Here is an 18,346-nt window from a genome sequence, read left to right as displayed (position 1 = left end):
TGCCGCCTTTTCCCGGCCGTTCCCCGTTGCCGCCACCCTCAATAAATTAATCTTTCGCCTAGGGAGCGTCTGCCCTGAGAAGCGAGCAACGCGCCTGCGCAAGAGGACTTGGCGGCGGCCGCCTGCGCCTGCGCACCAGGGCTCGGCGGCAGCTTGCGCCTGCGCGGCGCGGCGCTGCGGAGACCGTTGGCTCATTTACATGTCCCCGCCTCGCGCGGCGGCGGCGGCGGCGGCGGCGGCGGCGGGTGAGGAGCCTGAGGCGGCGGCGGGGGCGGCTCCGCGCGCGGTGGGTTCGGGGTGAGGCCTGGGCTCAGGCGTCGTCTGTGGGCGGGCCCCGGTTGGGAGGCTCGGGTTCCGCTCCGGGGGCCTCCGGTCCCCGCGATGACGCCGCGAGCTCGGCCCTCGGGCTGCGCGTCGGCCGCATCCCCGCCGGGTCGGCCTGGGGGGCGGTCTTCGGCCTCCCAGGCCCGACGCCCCCTTGTCTTCGTTCTCGGAGGCGGGCCACGCCCGAAAGGGTGCATTCGTTCATTCATTCCACCCGAGCTGGAGCGGCTCCGTTCGTAGGGGGTTTACTGCGGCCGACCGCTGTATTGTGCTCTTTACCATTTTTTACCTGGCTGAATCCCCACAGCAGCCCCCGCTCTTAGCTGCCCGTTCTATGGATGGGGAAACGGAGGCGCAGAAAGGTTAGGTCACTCGATTTGATCCGGAGCCGCCTGACGGGGAGACCCTGCCCTTCGATAGCGGAGAACAAGGGGCGCTCCAGGAAAAGGGCTTAAGAATGAGAAAAGAGGGTGATGGTTATAAGAGATGGCTCGAAGGAAGGGCAGGTTTGGGTCTTGGGGTTGAAGGTTTCAAGATGGAAGGGATATTGTGGTTAAGGACGCAGCCACTGGGTTCCTCAGCGTTGCTTTCAGTCGTTTTCTAGTCAGTCTTCAGGGCTTTGTCCCCACTACCAGTGCCCTGTTTTCCAGGTTCCGGTCTGGGCTCTCTGACCTTGGGTGGGTCACTTAGTCCGAGTCTTTCTCTTCTTCTGTATAATGTCATTCCTAACAGGACCCGCTTTTCACTGGGTTGTTGGAAGAAGTAAACGAGATTGTGAGAGTCCTTTTCCTACAAGAGGACCTAGTACAGAGCGAGCTCTGTCACTGGTCAGGGATTCTAACGCTCACTTGTTGAGAGGCTGTTCTCAGAGGGCAGGTCAGTTGTCAGAGCCTCTTTGCGAGTCTATAAAATAGGAAAATAGAAACGGGAAAGATCGCGTCTCTCCTAAGCACCATTTGCGTGGGTTATGCTCCTCCCCTCCTCCCTGTTACATTCAGTTGTGTGTGTTGCTTCATTGCAGTTCTCCAGTAAACCCCAACAGATAGGGATTCTGAGGAAATAGGCTCAGAGAGGCAATATAGATTGATAGATCTTAGACAAGATCGCAGGGCTTGCTTTGCTCCTTCTAACCAACACACCTGTGAGCTCCGTGAGGGCAGAAGACCCCTTAAAATAATCTGGCCTCCCTCTGAAGCACCATGTTCAATTATAGATTACTGTCTCATCACTTTGAGGATTAGGTGAAATTGAGCAGGCTGTGTGAGCGTTAGTTGTCATTCTTAGTGTCTTTTTTTCCCCTCTCGCTACAGGTCAGAGAAACATGGCAGCTAGGCGAATTGCACAGGAGACTTTTGATGCTGTATTGCAAGAAAAAGCTAACCGATATCACATGGACCCCAGTGGTGAGGCCGTAGGTGAAGCTCTTCAGTTTAAAGCTCAAGGTGAATTAAAGCACTTGGTTTCTTTGGGGGGAGGGTAGCTATTGGGCATTCTTTTAGAGTAAGGGCAGGAGGATATCAATGCCTTGGGGAAACTATTCAACGCTGGCTGCCTCGCCTCGGATCCTACCTTCCTTATTTGTTAAGGAGAGATAAAGTTATCTGTTGGTCTACCTGTCAAATCATTATGCAGAAGTGGGTATGGTCATTATCTGAAGCTTCTCTGCCCCAGGCATCCTCCCCCACCTAAAGAAGGGTTCTTGAATCAATCTCCTGGCTTCATCCCCACCACCCCTGCCCAGATTTGAGCTCTTACTAGTTCTCGCCTGGATTATTGCAGTAATCTCCTGAACGGTCTCTCAGCTTCTGGTTCCATTCCCCTCAAATCGGCCTCCCCGACAGATCTACTAATGCCACCCTTTGCTGGGTCAAGGCCCTACTTGGACTCCTGAGGCGCCCCATTTTGGGGTTATATCCTCAGACAAGTGCAGGAACAACCAGGTAATAGTTAATAGTGTTGTGTACAAGACGAGGGCATGGGAGGTTGCCAAGTGTAGGCCTTGCCTGAAAACATTCCCCTTGGAAAGTTTCGAAATGTCAGGCCAGCAGCATCAAAAATGGTGCACACATTGTTTGCAGGATGACAGGGAGGTTCCTCACCATGCCACATAAGGCTCCTAGCCTTCATGTCCTGCCTTTGGGGCTCATGTTTCAGTGACACTGTGCTGCCTGTTTGTGCTTCGAATCCCTCCCCAGCCCAGCCCAGCCTGGTTAAGTCTCTGGGGCACTAAGACCCAGCTTGCACATGCCTTCCTCCAGGAAGCTCCTGCGGGCTTTGAGGTTGATTTGATTGCTCTTCCAGCCCCTGAGCACTCCCTTTTTTGAGGTGGGCCAGCCTCCTCCAGGCCTCCTTTGGGCCTGTGCTGCTCCCTGCACCAGCCTCTGAGCCAGTTTCCACTGAGGAAACTTCCTCAGTGTTGACTGAGTGAGTCTAAGTGCTTGGGGCAGGGATAACTTGTGTACTTTGGATGTGGAGAAACGAAAGCCTAGAAGCTGTTTTCAGATTCTAAATTTTTAAAAAATGCTTGAGTATTTTTACACAAAAACCTTCCCATTGTAAGGGATTGGAAGAATTAAGAAGTAGGAGTATGGGGCACCTGAGTGGCTCAGTCAGTTAAGCATCTGCCTTCATTCAGCTCAGTTCATGATCCCAGGGTCCTGGGATCCCACATCAGGCTCTGGTCAGTGGGGAGCCTGCTTCTCCCTCTGCTGCTCCCCCTGCTTGTGTGCACACACATGCACTCTGTCTGGCAAATAAATAAAATTGAAAAAAACACACAGTAGTTAGGAGTATAATGTAAAAGTCTTTAGGTGCTTCCTTACTCCTCAGAGGTAACCATATCCGTGGTGTTTTGTGAATCCTTCAGTTCTTCTATGATATGTTTATGTAATCCTAAATACTCACATATTGATACATGTGTACACACATGCTTATGTGTATGCATATATATTTTATATATATATATATACACACACACACACACACACACGCATATATATCTGGAGATTTAAATCTTGGTTTATTTTTATCTAGAGACTCAAACGTCAATATGTGTCTTAGTCTCCTCAAGAAAGATGGGGGGTAGGAGCTGTACTAGGAAACCAGCAGGATGCTAGATGGTTCCTGAACCACCACTTTGTCACAGGGCCTAGCCCTGTGAATAAGCAAAGTCCATCGATTGGCCTTTCACTGTGTCTGTTCTAGTCTGTATTGCTTTACAAGGCATCTGAAAATCCCCATTGTGCAGACTTCATCCACCACTCTTCCTAATGCTACTGCCCTAACCCTGCCAGCAATAGCCATCAATACCTGGATTATCCCCGTGGACTTTTTGCTGGAACATCCATATCCACTCTTGTACCTGGTGGTCAGTTCCCTGCACTAGCCTGTGAGGTCGCCCCTTTTCTCTGAACCCCTTCATGGCTTTCCATCTTGTTCAAAGTAAACTGTAGAGTTCCATTGAGGGCCTGACTAGATCTGTTACCCCCATTCTGTTCACATCCTCTAGCATAGTGGTTCCTTAACTTTGCTGCTTGTTGGAATCATCTGGAGACCCTTTAAGATTTTATTTATTTATTACTTATTTTTAGAGAGAGCAAGAGCGCACAAGCTAGAGAGCACAGTCATGTGCATGGGGAGGGGCAGAGGGGGAAGGAGAGGGACAAGCAGACTCCACAATGAGTGTGGAGCCCAACGTGGAGCTCAATATCATGAACCTAAGATCATGAGCCAAAATCAAAAGTCTGACACTCAGCCGACTGAGCCACCTAGACAGCCCCCTGGGGACCCTTTAAAAACCCTCACGCCCAGGACACACCCCATCCCAATTAATTAAATCAGAATGCCTGGGGATCCCCAAGGACTCTAGTGTGCAGTAGAGTTTAGGAACCACCTTCTTACCACTTTGCCCCCATTACTGTCTTCCATTCTGGCTACACTTGTTCCCTGCTAGTCTTACCCCAGGGCTTTGTCCTGATGCTCCCTCTGCCTGGAAGGCTTCCCCTGTAACTGCACAGTCTGGCCCCTGACACCAGGCCTCTCTGCACAGATACATTGTTGTCAGAGCAGCTCTCCTTGGCCAGCCTGTCTGAAAACGGCTCTCCCTCTTCAAGTTCCTGCTTGCTTGATATTTCTTATTGGCACTTTCATACATGTGATGGATTTTTGTTTATTTGGCTCCCTCAACTGATAAATCCGAAGAGTAGGGATTTTGTTGTCTCCTTTCCCTGCTATATAATTCCATTGGCTAGAGCAGTGCCCACACACAGTAGTTGCTCAGCGAGTACTTGTTGAACAAATAAATTGGGTTTATACAAAGCTTTAGCTTCTTGTGGGCTCTTGGCCCATTACTACTTCCTGGCCTCTCTCTCCCTTTTATTTGACTTCTTGACTAGGTAATATTTTGATTCATAAGCTAGAAAATTAGAACGCTACTCTGCAAAGTCTCCCTGAGGCCTGCTGTTCCCATGTTCCTGGTTTCTTACAGAGTTTATGTGTGAATAAGCAAAAACAAGTTTAGGTTCCTATTTTTCTCATTTCTGTTTTCTCATTTCTACACATACTGTTCAGTTTTCATTGTGGCCTCTCTTGCTGCAGGTTGTGTAGCTTTTGTGTCCTCTCTCATCTGTTTTAGTCTCTCTTTTTTCAGAGGATTGGTTGGCCCAGTGGACCTTTGCGGGGAGCCTCTCTGCCACCTTTCGGTCAGATGCTCAGCTGTGGTTGGCTGTGGTGGGTGTGGTGTCAGACATGGCTCCTGCCTTAGTGGCACTGTGATCTAACACTTTCTCCTCAAAGGCAGGGGGGGCAGGCAGCCTCCAGAGAAACTGTCTACTGTGTGCTAGAAGTAGAAATGTACAAGTGTTCCAGTTGTAATAAAGAAGCCCAGGTTATTTGGGGACCAGACACCCTTTCCTGAGTCAGAAAGAGGGCTTATAAAACAGATGCCTGGGCGCCTGGGTGGCTCAGTTGGTTAAGCGACTGCCTTCGGCTCAGGTCATGATCCTGGAGTCCCGGGATCGAGTCCCGCATCGGGGTCCCCGCTCAGCGGGGAGTCTGCTTCTCCCTCTGACCCTCTTCCCTCTCATGCTCTCTATCTCTCATTCTCTCTCTCTCAAATAAATAAATAAAATCTTTAAAAAAAAAAAATAAAAAAAAAAAAAAATAAAACAGATGCCTGCAGAGCCCGGACAAGAAGGCTGAGTGAGTGAGGAGCACCACTGCCCAGCCTCTGTACTATCATCCAGGCACATGCAGGCCCGGTGCTTGTAGGTATTCTGTTTTTAGAAGTTGTAAATCCAGATTTTTAAATAAAGCCACACACATTTTAAATGTTAGAAACAAACACAAATTTCTAAAATGCATTCTGGCAAATAAAGGACCCCTGCTGGTTGGTGGTGTGTGGACTGTCTTTTTGCGACCTCTGGTCTAAATTACCTTTTTGTTCCTCTTTGGATCATCTATTTCAGATCTTCTAAGGACGGTCCCAAGAGCCAGAGCAGATATGTATGATGACATTCCTAGTGACAGCAGATATACTCTGGCTGGATCTGTAGCCCACCCTCGAGACACTGGAAGAGAAAGCCTGAGAGGTGATGTGTTTCCAGGACCTTCCTTCAGATCAAGCAATCCTTCTGTAAGTGAAGACAACTACTTTCGCAAAGAGTGTGGCCGGGATCTGGAATTTTCCCACCCTGATTCCCGAGACCAGGTTTTTGGCCACCGGAAATTGGGACATTTCCGTTCTCAGGACTGGAAATTTGCACTCCGTGGCTCTTGGGAACAAGACTTTGCCCACCCCGTTTCTCAAGAATCCCCTTGGTCACAGGAGTATAATTTTGGTCCTTCTGCACTACTGGGGGATTTTGGTTCCTCCAGGCTGATTGAGAAAGAGTGTTTGGAGAAAGAGAGTCGGGATTACGACGTGGACCGTCCAGGGGAGGCAGACTCTGTGCTTAGGGGCAGTGCCCAAGTCCAGGGCAGAGGCCGAGGTCTAAACATCGTTGACCAGGAAGGGGCCCTTTTAGGGAAGGGAGAGACTCAGGGCCTGCTTCCAACTAAAGGGGGAGTCGGGAAACTTGTCACACTAAGAAGCGTGAGCACAAAGAAAGTACCCACTGTAAATCGTATTACTCCCAAAACTCAGGGCACCAACCAAATCCAGAAAACCACCTCAAGTCCTGATGTGACCCTGGGGACAAACCCAGGGACAGAAGATATCCAGTTTCCCACTCAGATCCCTTTGGGGCTCAATCTGAAGGATATTCGGCTCCCCAGAAGAAAGATGAGCTTTGACCTCATAGATAAGTCTGATGTTTTTTCAAGATTTGGGATAGAAATAATCAAATGGGCAGGATTCCATACTATAAAAGATGATGTTAAATTTTCCCAGCTTTTCCAGACTCTCTTTGAACTTGAAACCGAAACCTGTGCTAAAATGCTTGCTTCATTCAAATGCTCCTTAAAACCAGAGCACAGAGATTTTTGCTTTTTTACTATCAAATTTTTAAAGCACTCTGCTTTGAAAACACCCAGAGTTGATAACGAGTTTTTAAACATGCTTTTAGACAAAGGTGCTGTGAAGACCAAAAATTGCTTTTTTGAAATCATAAAGCCCTTCGACAAGTACATAATGAGGCTTCAAGACCGGCTCCTGAAGAGTGTAACACCCCTGCTCATGGCGTGCAATGCTTATGAGCTGAGTGTCAAGATGAAGACCCTCAGTAACCCCCTGGACTTGGCTATTGCCCTGGAGACCACCAATTCTCTCTGCCGGAAATCTTTAGCTCTTTTGGGACAGACTTTCTCCTTGGCCTCTTCTTTCCGGCAAGAGAAAATCTTGGAAGCCGTGGGCCTCCAAGATATAGCTCCCTCTCCTGCCGCATTTCCAAATTTCGAAGACTCTACTCTGTTTGGGAGAGAATACATTGATCACCTGAAGGCCTGGCTGGTCAGCAGTGGGTGTCCACTCCAGGTCAAGAAGGCTGAACCTGAGCCAACCCAAGAGGAGGAGAAAATGGTTCCTCCTGCCAAACTGGAAATTCAGGCCAAGGCTCCGAGTGGTGTGAGTGATGGTAAGGAAGGCACTGGAAGTTCCTATTTATTGTGATTAGTTTGTTTTTCATGTTTTCTTGTAATGTGTCTTATTTGAGATTTTTGCACAGAAGTTTTTTAGCCAACTGGAAACAGTTTTAGTAGAAAACTCATATTGGCCGGGGTGCATGTCTGCTATTCATTCTGAAAGCATATATTAGGAATCTTCTGTCTACCACAGAAGTCTTTAGACATTTCTGGGTCACAGATTCCTTTGGGAATCTGATCAAAAGCTGTGGCCCTTGCCAGGAAAAATGCACACATATTTGTACACAGTTCTGCCTGTGCTTTCTGGGGGGATTGTACCATCCTGCAGCCAAGGTTAAGAAGCCCTTGTTACAGAATCTCCCTTCCCCCACCCTAAGGTATTAGTAGAGGGGAAAGTAAACACTGGACACTGTCTCTGGGGAGTCCCCAGGCTCCTAAGGGACAGAAGTCACAAAACCCAGCTCCTCCTGTGCCAGGATTACGGGAATGGAAGAGACCCTAGCCCAGGGGAGTTGGGGAGGCCATGTTTAAGGGACCAGCAGAGATTAGCCATGTCAGCCCAGGTAATAGAAGCACCTTTCTACCCACTCACTTTTCTAGAACGGCTAAAAGTCGATAGATCAAGTAGGTACATCTGGTAACCTACAGTGAACGAGTCAGCTTTGGGGAGGTTCCAGAAAGGCCAAGAAAGAGGTAATACTAAAAAAAAAAACCCAGAGGTATTATAAACATTTGGCTGTTTGGTGTCCTCTCCCTCTTAGCACCCAGGTTGGATGCTTTCCTAGCCCAGACATCCCAGAGGTCATGAGCATATGTGGTGCCCATGTGACCAGTGATGAAGCACTTTCCCCCCCTTTACCTCAGGAGGAAGTCCCTTTCCCCACAAGGCAGGTTTCAGCTTCCATTGCCCCAGCCAAGTGGGAAAGCCTTGTTTGTCCCTGAATCTCTTCACTCCTCTACACCCTTATGCAGCCCTGATTACATCAGGCACTGGGTAGGTCCCACCGTGGATGGGCAGCCACACCTACTCCTGGAGAGGGAGCCTTCCAGAAGTGGGCTCAGGGCTGAAGCAGGACCCCTCCTCCCCACGCCTCTCATAGTGGGGGAGTGGAAAGTCAGTGTCATACTGAAGAACGTTGTTTGAAGGAGGAAAAAAACACCCATAACCTAAAGTTGCCCACCACTATTTCTGGTTTTGTTGCTATGCGAGTGCACCCACAGCAACAGTCTTGCTGTGTTGAAAACACTACAGTCTATTCTTTTATAGGATCATCAAAGGCCTTTTTCTGTGTTTCAACAGCATTTGCTGCATCATGATACTGACCTAACGTAAATTACTTCATCCTTCCCTTGATGTGGGACTGTGCTGCCTTTTACTAGAGGCCTCTGAGGCTGAGCAGAGCTGGGTTCCCTTGTAACTGACGTCTGCAGGCCTGGGCTGTCTGGACAGCAGGTAGATGGCACCAGTGCCCGTGTCTGATGGGGTATGCCCTGCCACTGCCTCCATTACTGTCTGAAATGTGGAGATGACATCTTCCATTGAATGTTTTGGTTACCACTATTGTTATTTTTTATTTTTTAGTTCTTCTCTATAGAATATGGTCAGGGGAAGAGGATTGTGGGGCCAAGACTGGGACACTTGCTAATGGTTACCTTCACGAGAGATGGTTGGAGTGATCCACAAATACGTTGTTTTTCAAAGCTTCCAACCCTGAACCTTTTATTCTTTGGTAAGATTGTGTAAAACCAGCAATTCTGTAGGATGAGAGCCGATAACAAAAAAAAAAAAAGTTTCAAAAGGGAAATAATTGCAATAGCATGACAATTGAAGAATCCATTTAGCCGGTGTAAAGAGCTCACACTGAGGTTTAAAATAAGTTTAAAGCTGGGTCGCCTGGGTGGCTCAGTCGTTAAGCGTCTGCCTTCGGCTCAGGTTATGATCCCAGGGTTCTGGGATCGAGCCCCACATCGCATCGGGCTCCCTGCTCAGCAGGAGGCCTGCTTCTCCCTCTCCCACTCCCCCTGCTTGTGTTCCCCTCTCGCTTTATCTTTCTCTGTCAAATAACTAAATAAAAAAAATCTTAAAAAAAAGTTTAAAGCTGCAACTCAAACATAAGCAAGGACTGGACAGTGCAGTTAACCCCACAGAACAAACTGGAAAACCTCTCCAGTTCAGGAGTGGTTTTTATCGAATGACTAAACAAACAGACCATTCTGTGCAATTAAAACTAGCAAATATCAGAAAACTAAACAGTCTTATTAATTGAGGGCCAGCTGCTCCTCTGTGTTGCCAGTGGCATTGTAAATTGAAACTCATTAAGGAGGGGCGCGTCTGGGTGGCTCAAACATCTGACTTTTGATCTCAGCTCAGGTCTTGCTCTCAGGGTCCTGAGTTCAAGCCCCTTGTTGGGCTCCACACTGGGCCTGGACCCTACTTAAAAAGAAAAAACACACACTTCATATTGAAAGAAATTGACACTTTAAGAAATGTTTTTCTTTTCATGTATTCAGCAAATATTTTCTGTGAACATCTATCCTAAGGCCACTGACTTTTTTGATTAGGGAATTTTTCTTTGCAAATTTATATGTATGTTTTCTGATTATAAAACACGTGCATATTTATTTTTTATAAAGCACAAAGAAAATGAAGTCTCTGCTAAATCTACCCATAGATAATATCGATTAACAGTCTGACATACTTCCTTCTTTTTTTTCTCCACGTGTCCGTATTTCTGTATCTTTTCTTCCCTCCTTCATATTGGGAATCATAATCTAGATTTTTTTTATGTATTTTATACTGAGTTACTTTTTTTTTTAAGATTTTATTTATTTATTTGACAGAGAGAGACACAGCAAGAGAGGGAACACAAGCAGGGGGAGTGGGAGAGGGAGAAGCAGGCTTCCCGCGGAGCAAGGAGCCCAATGTGGGGCTCGATCCCAGGATCCGGGGATCGTGACCTGAGCCAAAGGCAGACACTTAACGACTGAGCCACCCAGGCGCCCTACCAAGTTACATTTTATATCTTTATGTTTTTCATTTAATATGAACATTCCAGTTAAGCGGTACCTGACAAGCAGAACAGAATTGCTACTATAATTTTCTTCTGTAGAATATATGCATATATTTCTCTGAACAGTCGCTATAAGCTTGTGACTTTCTCTTCTAGTGGTTATGCTGTTCTGTCTTTTGGGATGCTATTTTGGGTATTGGTTTTTAGAATACCATGCTGCTCTCCTCTTTTCAATGCTGATTTCTCTTGAATGAGGATTTTGGTCATTGGTGCCTGCTTAGGTTCCATCCTAAGCCTCTGACTCCGTCCTGGCCATCCCAGGCCCCATGTGGTCCAGTGTGTTTCTCAGAAAAGCCCTTTTGTGTGTTCCAGCAGTCCCCCAGCGAGCGGATCACAAGGTGGTGGACACAATCGACCAGCTGGTCACTCGTGTTGTCGGAGGCAGCCTATCTCCCAAAGAGAGAGCCCTTCTCAAGGAGGACCCTGCTTACTGGTAGGTCTTTAAACGTTGGCCCTCTGAATCCCTCCCATAGAACACATGGCAAAATTTGTGTCTTGATGGTGTCCGACGCAGAGGGTGAGGTATTAATTTTGAGGAATGGTGTTAGCCAGTGGGAACAGCATGAGAGAGGGTCGGGTTCACCGACATTCAATTCCCAGCCCTGCTGCCACCCCCTGCCATGTGGCCTTCTCTTGTCCGGTCAGGGAGCCCCTTGTGCCTCTGTGCTGGCTTAAGGATGAGATGAGAGGTGCATGCAGAGAGCACATGAAGATAAGGGATGGGTTACAGCAGTTGTTCGTGACTTACTGCTACTGTTTGTTCAACTCTCTTCTCCTTTTGCCTTACTGCCTCTTCACACGAATAGAGCAAGTTTTTAAAATTATAGTTTTCAGGGGCGTCTGGGTGGCTCAGTCGTTAAGCATCTGCCTTTGGCTCAGGTCATGATCCCGGGGTCCTGGGATCGAGCCCTGCATTGGGCTCCCTGCTCAGCGGGAAGCCTGCTTCTCCCTCTCCTACTCCCCCTGCTTGTGTTCCCTCTCTCACTATATCTCTGTCAAATAAATAAATTAAAAAAAAAATTAAAGTTTTCAGCATAAATGCAGTATTTGCTTATTAGAGGAAGTTGAGAACAACAGAAAGTAGGGGGAAGCCCCTCGTATGCCCACCGACATCTACTGCCAGTTTTGCCTGTTTTTCTTCCAGTCTCTCTGCCGACTGAGGGCTATTTGGGTTTTTAATATAGCTGTGATTTTACTATGATATGATATATCCTGCTCTTTTGGGGTTTATGTATTTATTTTTTCTGCTCATTTTAGATAACACAGGAAAATGCTCGTATTTTTTATCTTTCATAAACATTTTCAGACAGCTGCGTTTATTAATCCATAGAGGAGGTGGCCAGAGTTTAGTTAGCCATCCCTCTCTGGTTAGACTTACAGAATGATTTTGATTGTATACTGTTTCAAACTGCTTCAGTGAATGGCTTAATGCAGCCTATTTTCTTGTGTGTTTAGGATTATCTCTAGATGGCTGCAAGTGGAAAATGTTCAGACTTTAACTTTTTTTAAAGATTGATTTTATTTGTTTATTTAAAGATTTTATTATTTATTAGAGAGAGAGAGCACGTGAGCAGGGGGGGAACAGAGGGAGAGGGAGACAATTTCCAGCAGACTCCGCACTGAGCACAGAGCCTGACGCAGGGCTCAATCCCAGGACCCCGAGATCATGACCTGAGCCAAAACCAAGAGTCAGATGCTCAACCAGCTAAGCCACCCAGGCGCCCCTGACTTTTTTTTAAATCATAAAAGTGGCATATGTCCTTTGTAAAAATAGAAAAAAGTACTAAGATAAAGATACTGTCACTCAGAGCTCCCCCACTTCTCCCTCTCAGTGTGTCCTAGGTTTCAAACCTAACATCACTGTCCCTTTAGCAGTGGGTACGTGCTCTTCCTTTGTACACAGGTACCCTAGCATACTCAACCATTGCCCATTGATGAGTTCTTAGATTCTTTCCAGTTTTTCCCTACCGTAAATACCATTATGATGAACAATGTTTTCTGTTTATTTCTGTCTACATTTCTAGCAGTTTATTAGGGTAGTATCTGGGAGTGAAATTGCTGGGTTAAGGAGAAAATTAACTTTACAGGCCTTTGATCTCTATTACTTTTTCTCAGCTGCGCATGATTGACCTTTGAAACTGGATAATCCTCTGGTGGGGACTGTCCTGCGCTTTGCAGGATATTTAGTAGCATCCTTGGCCTTTCCCCTTACACTGGATGCCGGTAGAATCCTCCATCCCAGACACTGGCCACTGGGGGCAGGAGTTGCCCCTGGTGGAAGCCATTGCTCTTTATCATCAGGTTACTTACTGTGGGTTATCTGTCCCAGTTGACAACGTGCTGCCACTCTGTAAGCATGCCATGCCCTAACCTGTGTTTTGACTTAAAGATAATTTCATGGTGTGAAGTTTTACCTCGTATTCGTTTGTTAATTAACAAAGATTTTGTTTCCTCATTATACGTCTAGTTGTAGTTCCTCTTTTTGTGTCTATTCAGGTCTTGTGTGATCAATATTGCACCCATACTGGACTCAGTATTCTTGCTGTTGTAATTAGTAAAAATGCTTGAAAGGCATAAATTGCCGTGTAACAGGGCTAGAGTTTTGGTCTTAACCAGCATGATTTACCACGGGGAAGGGTTGGAGCTTATATGGTTTTATTTTTACAGAATTCTCAGACTCATTTGTCCTATTTTCATATTTAGAATGAGGTGGGCATATAACCTAAAAGTTAAAAAAAAAAACAGCCCAATAAGCAAATCATTCCATCATAATTTATTGAAAACTTTATTATCAAACACTTTTTGCTTTCTCTGCACTTGGTACTATTCTCAGCGCTTTTCTGATTTAAGCACTAGCTGACTGAATCCTCCCTCATAAACCTTGTGAGGCAGGTATGTTGTCATCCGTATTTTACAGATAGGAGACTTGAGGCTCAAAGAGGCCTTTTACCTAAAGAGTGCAAAGCTAGTAAGATAGAGTCGAGATTCTCATCCAGGTTCTTGCTCTCAATCAGTGTGCGTGCTGAAGGAAGGAAGCTAGATAGCCTCAGATTGACAGGTGAAAGCAGAGACCAAACCCTCTTGGGTAAAGTACTCTCCAGACTTGAAAGGCCCAGGGGCAATTTCCAGGTGATTGGGCTGGAGGGAAAGGGGACCCCGAGAAGACTGGGGACATGTGCCTCTGCATCATGACCAACCAGGCTCATGATCACTGATGGGCAGTGTAACAGACAAAACCATAACCAGAATTGTACATATGGGAGGTGGGGTACAGAATTAGAAATAAGCATTGAGGGGCGCCTGGGTGGCTCAGTTGGTTAAGCGACTGCCTTCGGCTCAGGTCATGATCCTGGAGTCCCGGGATCGAGTCCCACATCGGGCTCCCTGCTCAGCAGGGAGTCTGCTTCTCCCTCTGACCCTCTTCCCTCTCATGCTCTCTATCTCTCATTCTCTCTCTCTCTCAAATAAATAAATAAAATCTTAAAAAAAAAAAAGAAATAAGCATTGAATTAGAAATCAAATATTTGAGGAAGATGAACATCATGAAGACAAGTCACCAAACTCAACAAATAGAGCTGACACCTGAGAAGACAGATTTACCATAAGAAAAAGAGTTAGTCTAAAAATATGTGTGTGTGGTTAACAGTCTTTGGTGGATGATAGTATATTGTATCCATGAAACAGGAGCTTTTTGTTTTTGGAAAAGAACTTGTTAAAGATCTTGGAAATGAAAAGTGTGATTGTTGAAATAAAAATCCTAGTGGTTGGCTAGAATAGACCCAGATGAAGAAGAGATTAGGGAGCTGGACTCAGACTTGACTCCCGGAAAACTCCTTCAGAAGGAATTACCAGAGACTATCAGAGGAAAAGATGCGGTGCCAAGAAAGAATGATAAGAAACTAGTAAGGTTAGGGCTTTGGTGTGTACATTAGAATTCTTAAAGGAGTTCGTGTATGTAGTTTATAAAAATCAGTTGAATTAAGAAAAGCAAAATGTTTCCGCTTTGACCAGTTCCCATGCCAGTTCTACTTCTCGCAGTCAGTCTCTTTTGGTATTTTAAACTTCTACATTATCTCTTGATGATAAGCCTGTGTTGCTCTTCCTTGATCTATCAGTTTTAGCCATCACTGTTGAAGCCCTACGAAGATAAATGAGGATTTAGCTCTCCCTCCTCTCAATCACTCATCAGAAAACCACCTTCTTGCTAGGCTCCAGTGCTGTGTTAGGTTCTTTTTATTAGTTAATAAATGAAAAGTTCAGATCTTAGGAAACGTGTAAGAAGGCTTTGCGTTTTCTCAGCCCTTCAAGGTACAGCAGAGATTTGAGATTTCTACCTCCCTACAAGGAGGAGCAAACACGGGTTTGTTCACAGCCGGGCCTTGTGGACAGAACTGGCCATTGCCGCTCACTGAGGCAGCCTGCACCTTCGGGTGCACTAAAATAACAGTAGTAGTGCAGACTCCCACTGCAGCTTTGCTTCCTTGTCAGGAGCACCAGTTCGCAAAGCTTCCTTCATTCTCCATGAGAGAGATTGCAAAGCAGCAGGCCCATAGAATGGTCCTAAGGATGTAAGATGTAGAAGTGAAAGAATATGTCACTTTGTTTTTCCCATTTTCTAAGTTGTCCCTTCAGAGTGGGATGGTCCTGACCCTTGCTGGACTATGCCTTCCAGGGACAGCCCACCATGTCCAAATGTTTACAGACTCGGGAAAAAGCAGGGGGGCTTGAATCCCTCTTGGCTGGCCCCAGCAGGATTGTCCAAGGGCCTCAAAGCAAATACAAGATCTAAATAATTGATGCTGCGGTGGGGGGGGGTGGACCCTAAAACCCCAGATAATCTAGATAATGTAAGGTGGTAAGTAGCAGGAAAGAGGTGGATACTAAGGTTCTTGTCTTGCTAAAAGTGAGGATATAGGGACGCCTGCGTGGCTCAGTCAGTTAAAGCATCTGCCTTTGGCTCAGGTCATGATCCCAGGGTCCTGGGATCAAATTCTGCTTCAGGCTCCTTGCTCAGTGGGGAGCCTGCTTCTCCCTCTGCCTGCCGCTCCCCCTGCTTGTGCTCTCTCTCCCTCTCCCTCTCTCTCTGACAAAAAAAAGTGTAAGGATATAGCTAGTGACTAGTTCTGAACATAGAAAATAATAGTTTAAATGTATATTAATCTGACTAGCCAGTAAAGACATAGAAGTGGGATTTATAACTTCCATACTACTATAGAGGGTGAAGTCAAAAAGAAAATGTATTCATCCCAATGAAAAGCAAGAAAGGGAAAAAAAATTAAAAAGGAGGGCAAATAGGCAATGAGTACAGTGGCGCCACCTTTACCAGGGACTTGGGTTTAAAAGTACCAACCATTGCTTCCTCTCAGAGATAAATAAAACAGAGTGGGGAAAAAAAACGGAAAATGACATACCAAGCAAAGGCTATCAAAAAAAAAAAAAAAAGTATGTAAAGGTCATTTCAGACAAAACAGAGAAAAGCATAAAAGGGGGCAAAGTAGGCTACTGACCAGGCACAGTCATCATGTAGTTCCAGCAGTTGGGAATCTTTTTTCTTTTCTTTTTCTTAAGTAGCAGCGTCCACACTTAGTGTGGAGCCCAACACAGGTCTCGAACTCACAACCCTGAGATCAAGACCTGAGCTGAAACCAAGTCAGACGCTTAGCTGACTGAGCCAGCCAGGCACCCCAATAGTTGGGAATCTTGATGCCTGAACTAGTAGCTTAGAGCTGTGTAAATAAACAACACTTAGAAATATAAGAGGAATTGATTGATCTGTATCATGGCAGGAGGCTTGAATATAATTCTCTGAAATGGGTAGATGTCATCTAAATAAAATATTTAGAACACAGTGAATTGGCATAAACAGGTAAAGATGATTTGCTAATGCTTATTGAGCAGTTAGTGAATGCCACACAGTATTTAAAGCATTTTCCTTACAATGAAAAGTGTGTAACTCAAGCCTCACAACAACGTGATGAAGTAATTTATTACTATCGATCCCTCTTACAGATAGAGGAACTGAGGCACAGAAAAGTTCAGAAAATCTCGTGGCTAATAAGTGGCCATGGTGGGATTTGAACCCAGCAGGCTGGCTTGTGAATGTTCTGTGCTCTTAATGTTATGTTCCACTAGAACCTGGGGAGACTGACATCCTCAGACTGCACTTGGCATCAGAACTCTCCAGGGAAAGGGGCTTGTATCCTGGGGCTCTGGGTCACCTGGGTGCTGACTCCGCTTTCTGCCCTGGGTGAGGGGTACCCTTGCTGGGGCTGCGTTTCACAGGAGAACCAGACCGTCTGTTCCTTTATGTGGGAACCCTTGCTTGTTAGGGTGCAAGATGCTGCTGTTGGCCCAGCAGAGTGTGTGGGGCAGCAGCAGAGCCGGCGTGCAGTCTGTGTCCTCAGACCCAGCCGGACCTTAACCGCACATGGCAGCATTGAGAGCTGCGCATGGAGCTGCCCCCCAGGGACCCCCCACGGTACGCCGTGCTGCCAGCACCCTGCTTCACGCAGCCGGCTGGCTCCTGTCACTGGTGATTGGGAACCGCACCTAGTAAGTGGCCTCTTAACGTCAGGGTGACTGAAGGCCGCCTGAAATGCCGCCCTGTCCACCAAACAGTAGTCATTCTTCTTGAACACAAATTGAAATTGAACATTCATGAACTCCTGTTACATGTGAGGTCCCAGAGAAACTCTCCACACATCCCAGGAAAGGAATATCACATGGGCCACATTACACGATGCATAAAAGTCAAAACTAGCAACAGCCAAAATAAAACTTGCTTCTAAGTAACTTTTGAGTGAAGGGGAATGAGAACTGACTTTAGGAACTCTTCAGAAGGAGGTAGCAGGGGGCTCTGCACACTGAATGCGGCTGTAGCCATATGTAGAGGAAAGTGCAACGTGGGACACGTTTGTCAGAAATGGAGTGAATGTAAGCATTCACCACATATGGCCCGAAGGAAATGGCAAGAAAAGTCCAGACCCTAGAAGGGAAGGATTAGTAGAGCTGAAAGAAGGTGCTAACGAAGTGGAAAACAAAGTAAAGAGTATGTGAGTTCCCTCCATGCCCCTTACTGTCCATTCCCCAGGGCTAGTTAGCTTTATATTCTTTCGGCCTCTGTGAGCACAGCAAATGCACGTGGATCTACGTACACAAAGCGGATTCATGTGGTCCACATCAGTGCTGGCGTTCTTCTGTAGCCTGCTGCCCTCTCTGGCTGTATCGTGGATGTCTTTCTGTGTCGGCACTCGGGACTCAACCTCCTCTTTCCTATACTGTTTTTTTTGTCTTTTTTTAAAGATTTTATTTATTTATTCGTTTGACAGAGCGTGCACAAGCAGGGGGAGCGGCAGGGAGAGGGAGAAGCAGGCTTCCCCACTGAGCAGGGAGCCCAGTGGGGTTTTGATCCTAGGACCCCGGGATCCTGACCTGAGCTGAAGGCAAGACACTCCACTGACTGAGCCATCCAGGCGCCTCTGTACTGTTCTGGATATGACTCTGACACCTGATTTCACAGCCATGGCACTCTGGCCTTGGTGGTGCAGTTGAAGCCAGGGTCTCTGAGTACTCTGCATCACTGGGCTCTTTGAAGGGTGTCACCTCCCAAAAATGGCACCCACAAGCGACAGAGTGGCAGTGTCTCTGTGGCTCCAGAGTGATTATGTTACGAGGCTACTAGGAGTTGTGAGCACCTTCACCGCTGGGGATTGTGAAACCCAAGTAGAAACTGACCGGTGTTGGATCAGAGCTGCCACTGCCTTGCAGTTACTGTGGGCAGGAGGGGACCTGGGTGGTCCATGGATCAGAGCCTCTCAGATGGCAGGGAGGCTGCCACTTGGAAAGGGTGTGAGAAATGGGATCGTAGCAACAAT

The 18,346-nt window shown here is 46.7% G+C and overlaps 1 protein-coding gene across 9 annotated transcripts in view; it reads left to right on the top strand.

Moving 5' to 3' along the window:
* Nucleotides 1-66: 66 nt before the first annotated feature.
* Nucleotides 67-18,346, top strand: part of SUGP2 (SURP and G-patch domain containing 2) — a 33,653-nt gene continuing 15,373 nt past the window's right edge. For 3 of the 9 annotated variants that reach the window (XR_003518016.1, XM_027583671.1, XM_027583672.1), the window contains exons 1-4: nt 67-245; nt 1,635-1,766; nt 5,790-7,394; nt 10,785-10,905. Coding sequence is in view for 2 of the 9 variants with exons in the window: in XM_027583671.1 (XP_027439472.1) it covers nt 200-245; nt 1,635-1,766; nt 5,790-7,394; nt 10,785-10,905 (1,904 nt within the window). In the remaining 7 variants the exon portion in view is untranslated. Of the gene's footprint in view, nt 298-327; nt 687-1,634; nt 1,767-5,789; nt 7,395-10,784; nt 10,906-18,346 lie in introns of those variants that run through there. The other 6 variants (XR_003518017.1, XR_003518019.2, XR_003518020.1 and 3 more) reach the window with 6 other exon arrangements.

Source organism: Zalophus californianus, chromosome 1 (genome assembly GCF_009762305.2).
Source record: "Zalophus californianus isolate mZalCal1 chromosome 1, mZalCal1.pri.v2, whole genome shotgun sequence".
In the NCBI taxonomy this organism is placed as follows: Eukaryota; Metazoa; Chordata; class Mammalia; order Carnivora; family Otariidae; genus Zalophus; species Zalophus californianus.
The sequence above is the reverse complement of the archived record's forward strand: the minus strand, read 5'-3'. Positions and strand labels throughout refer to the sequence as shown.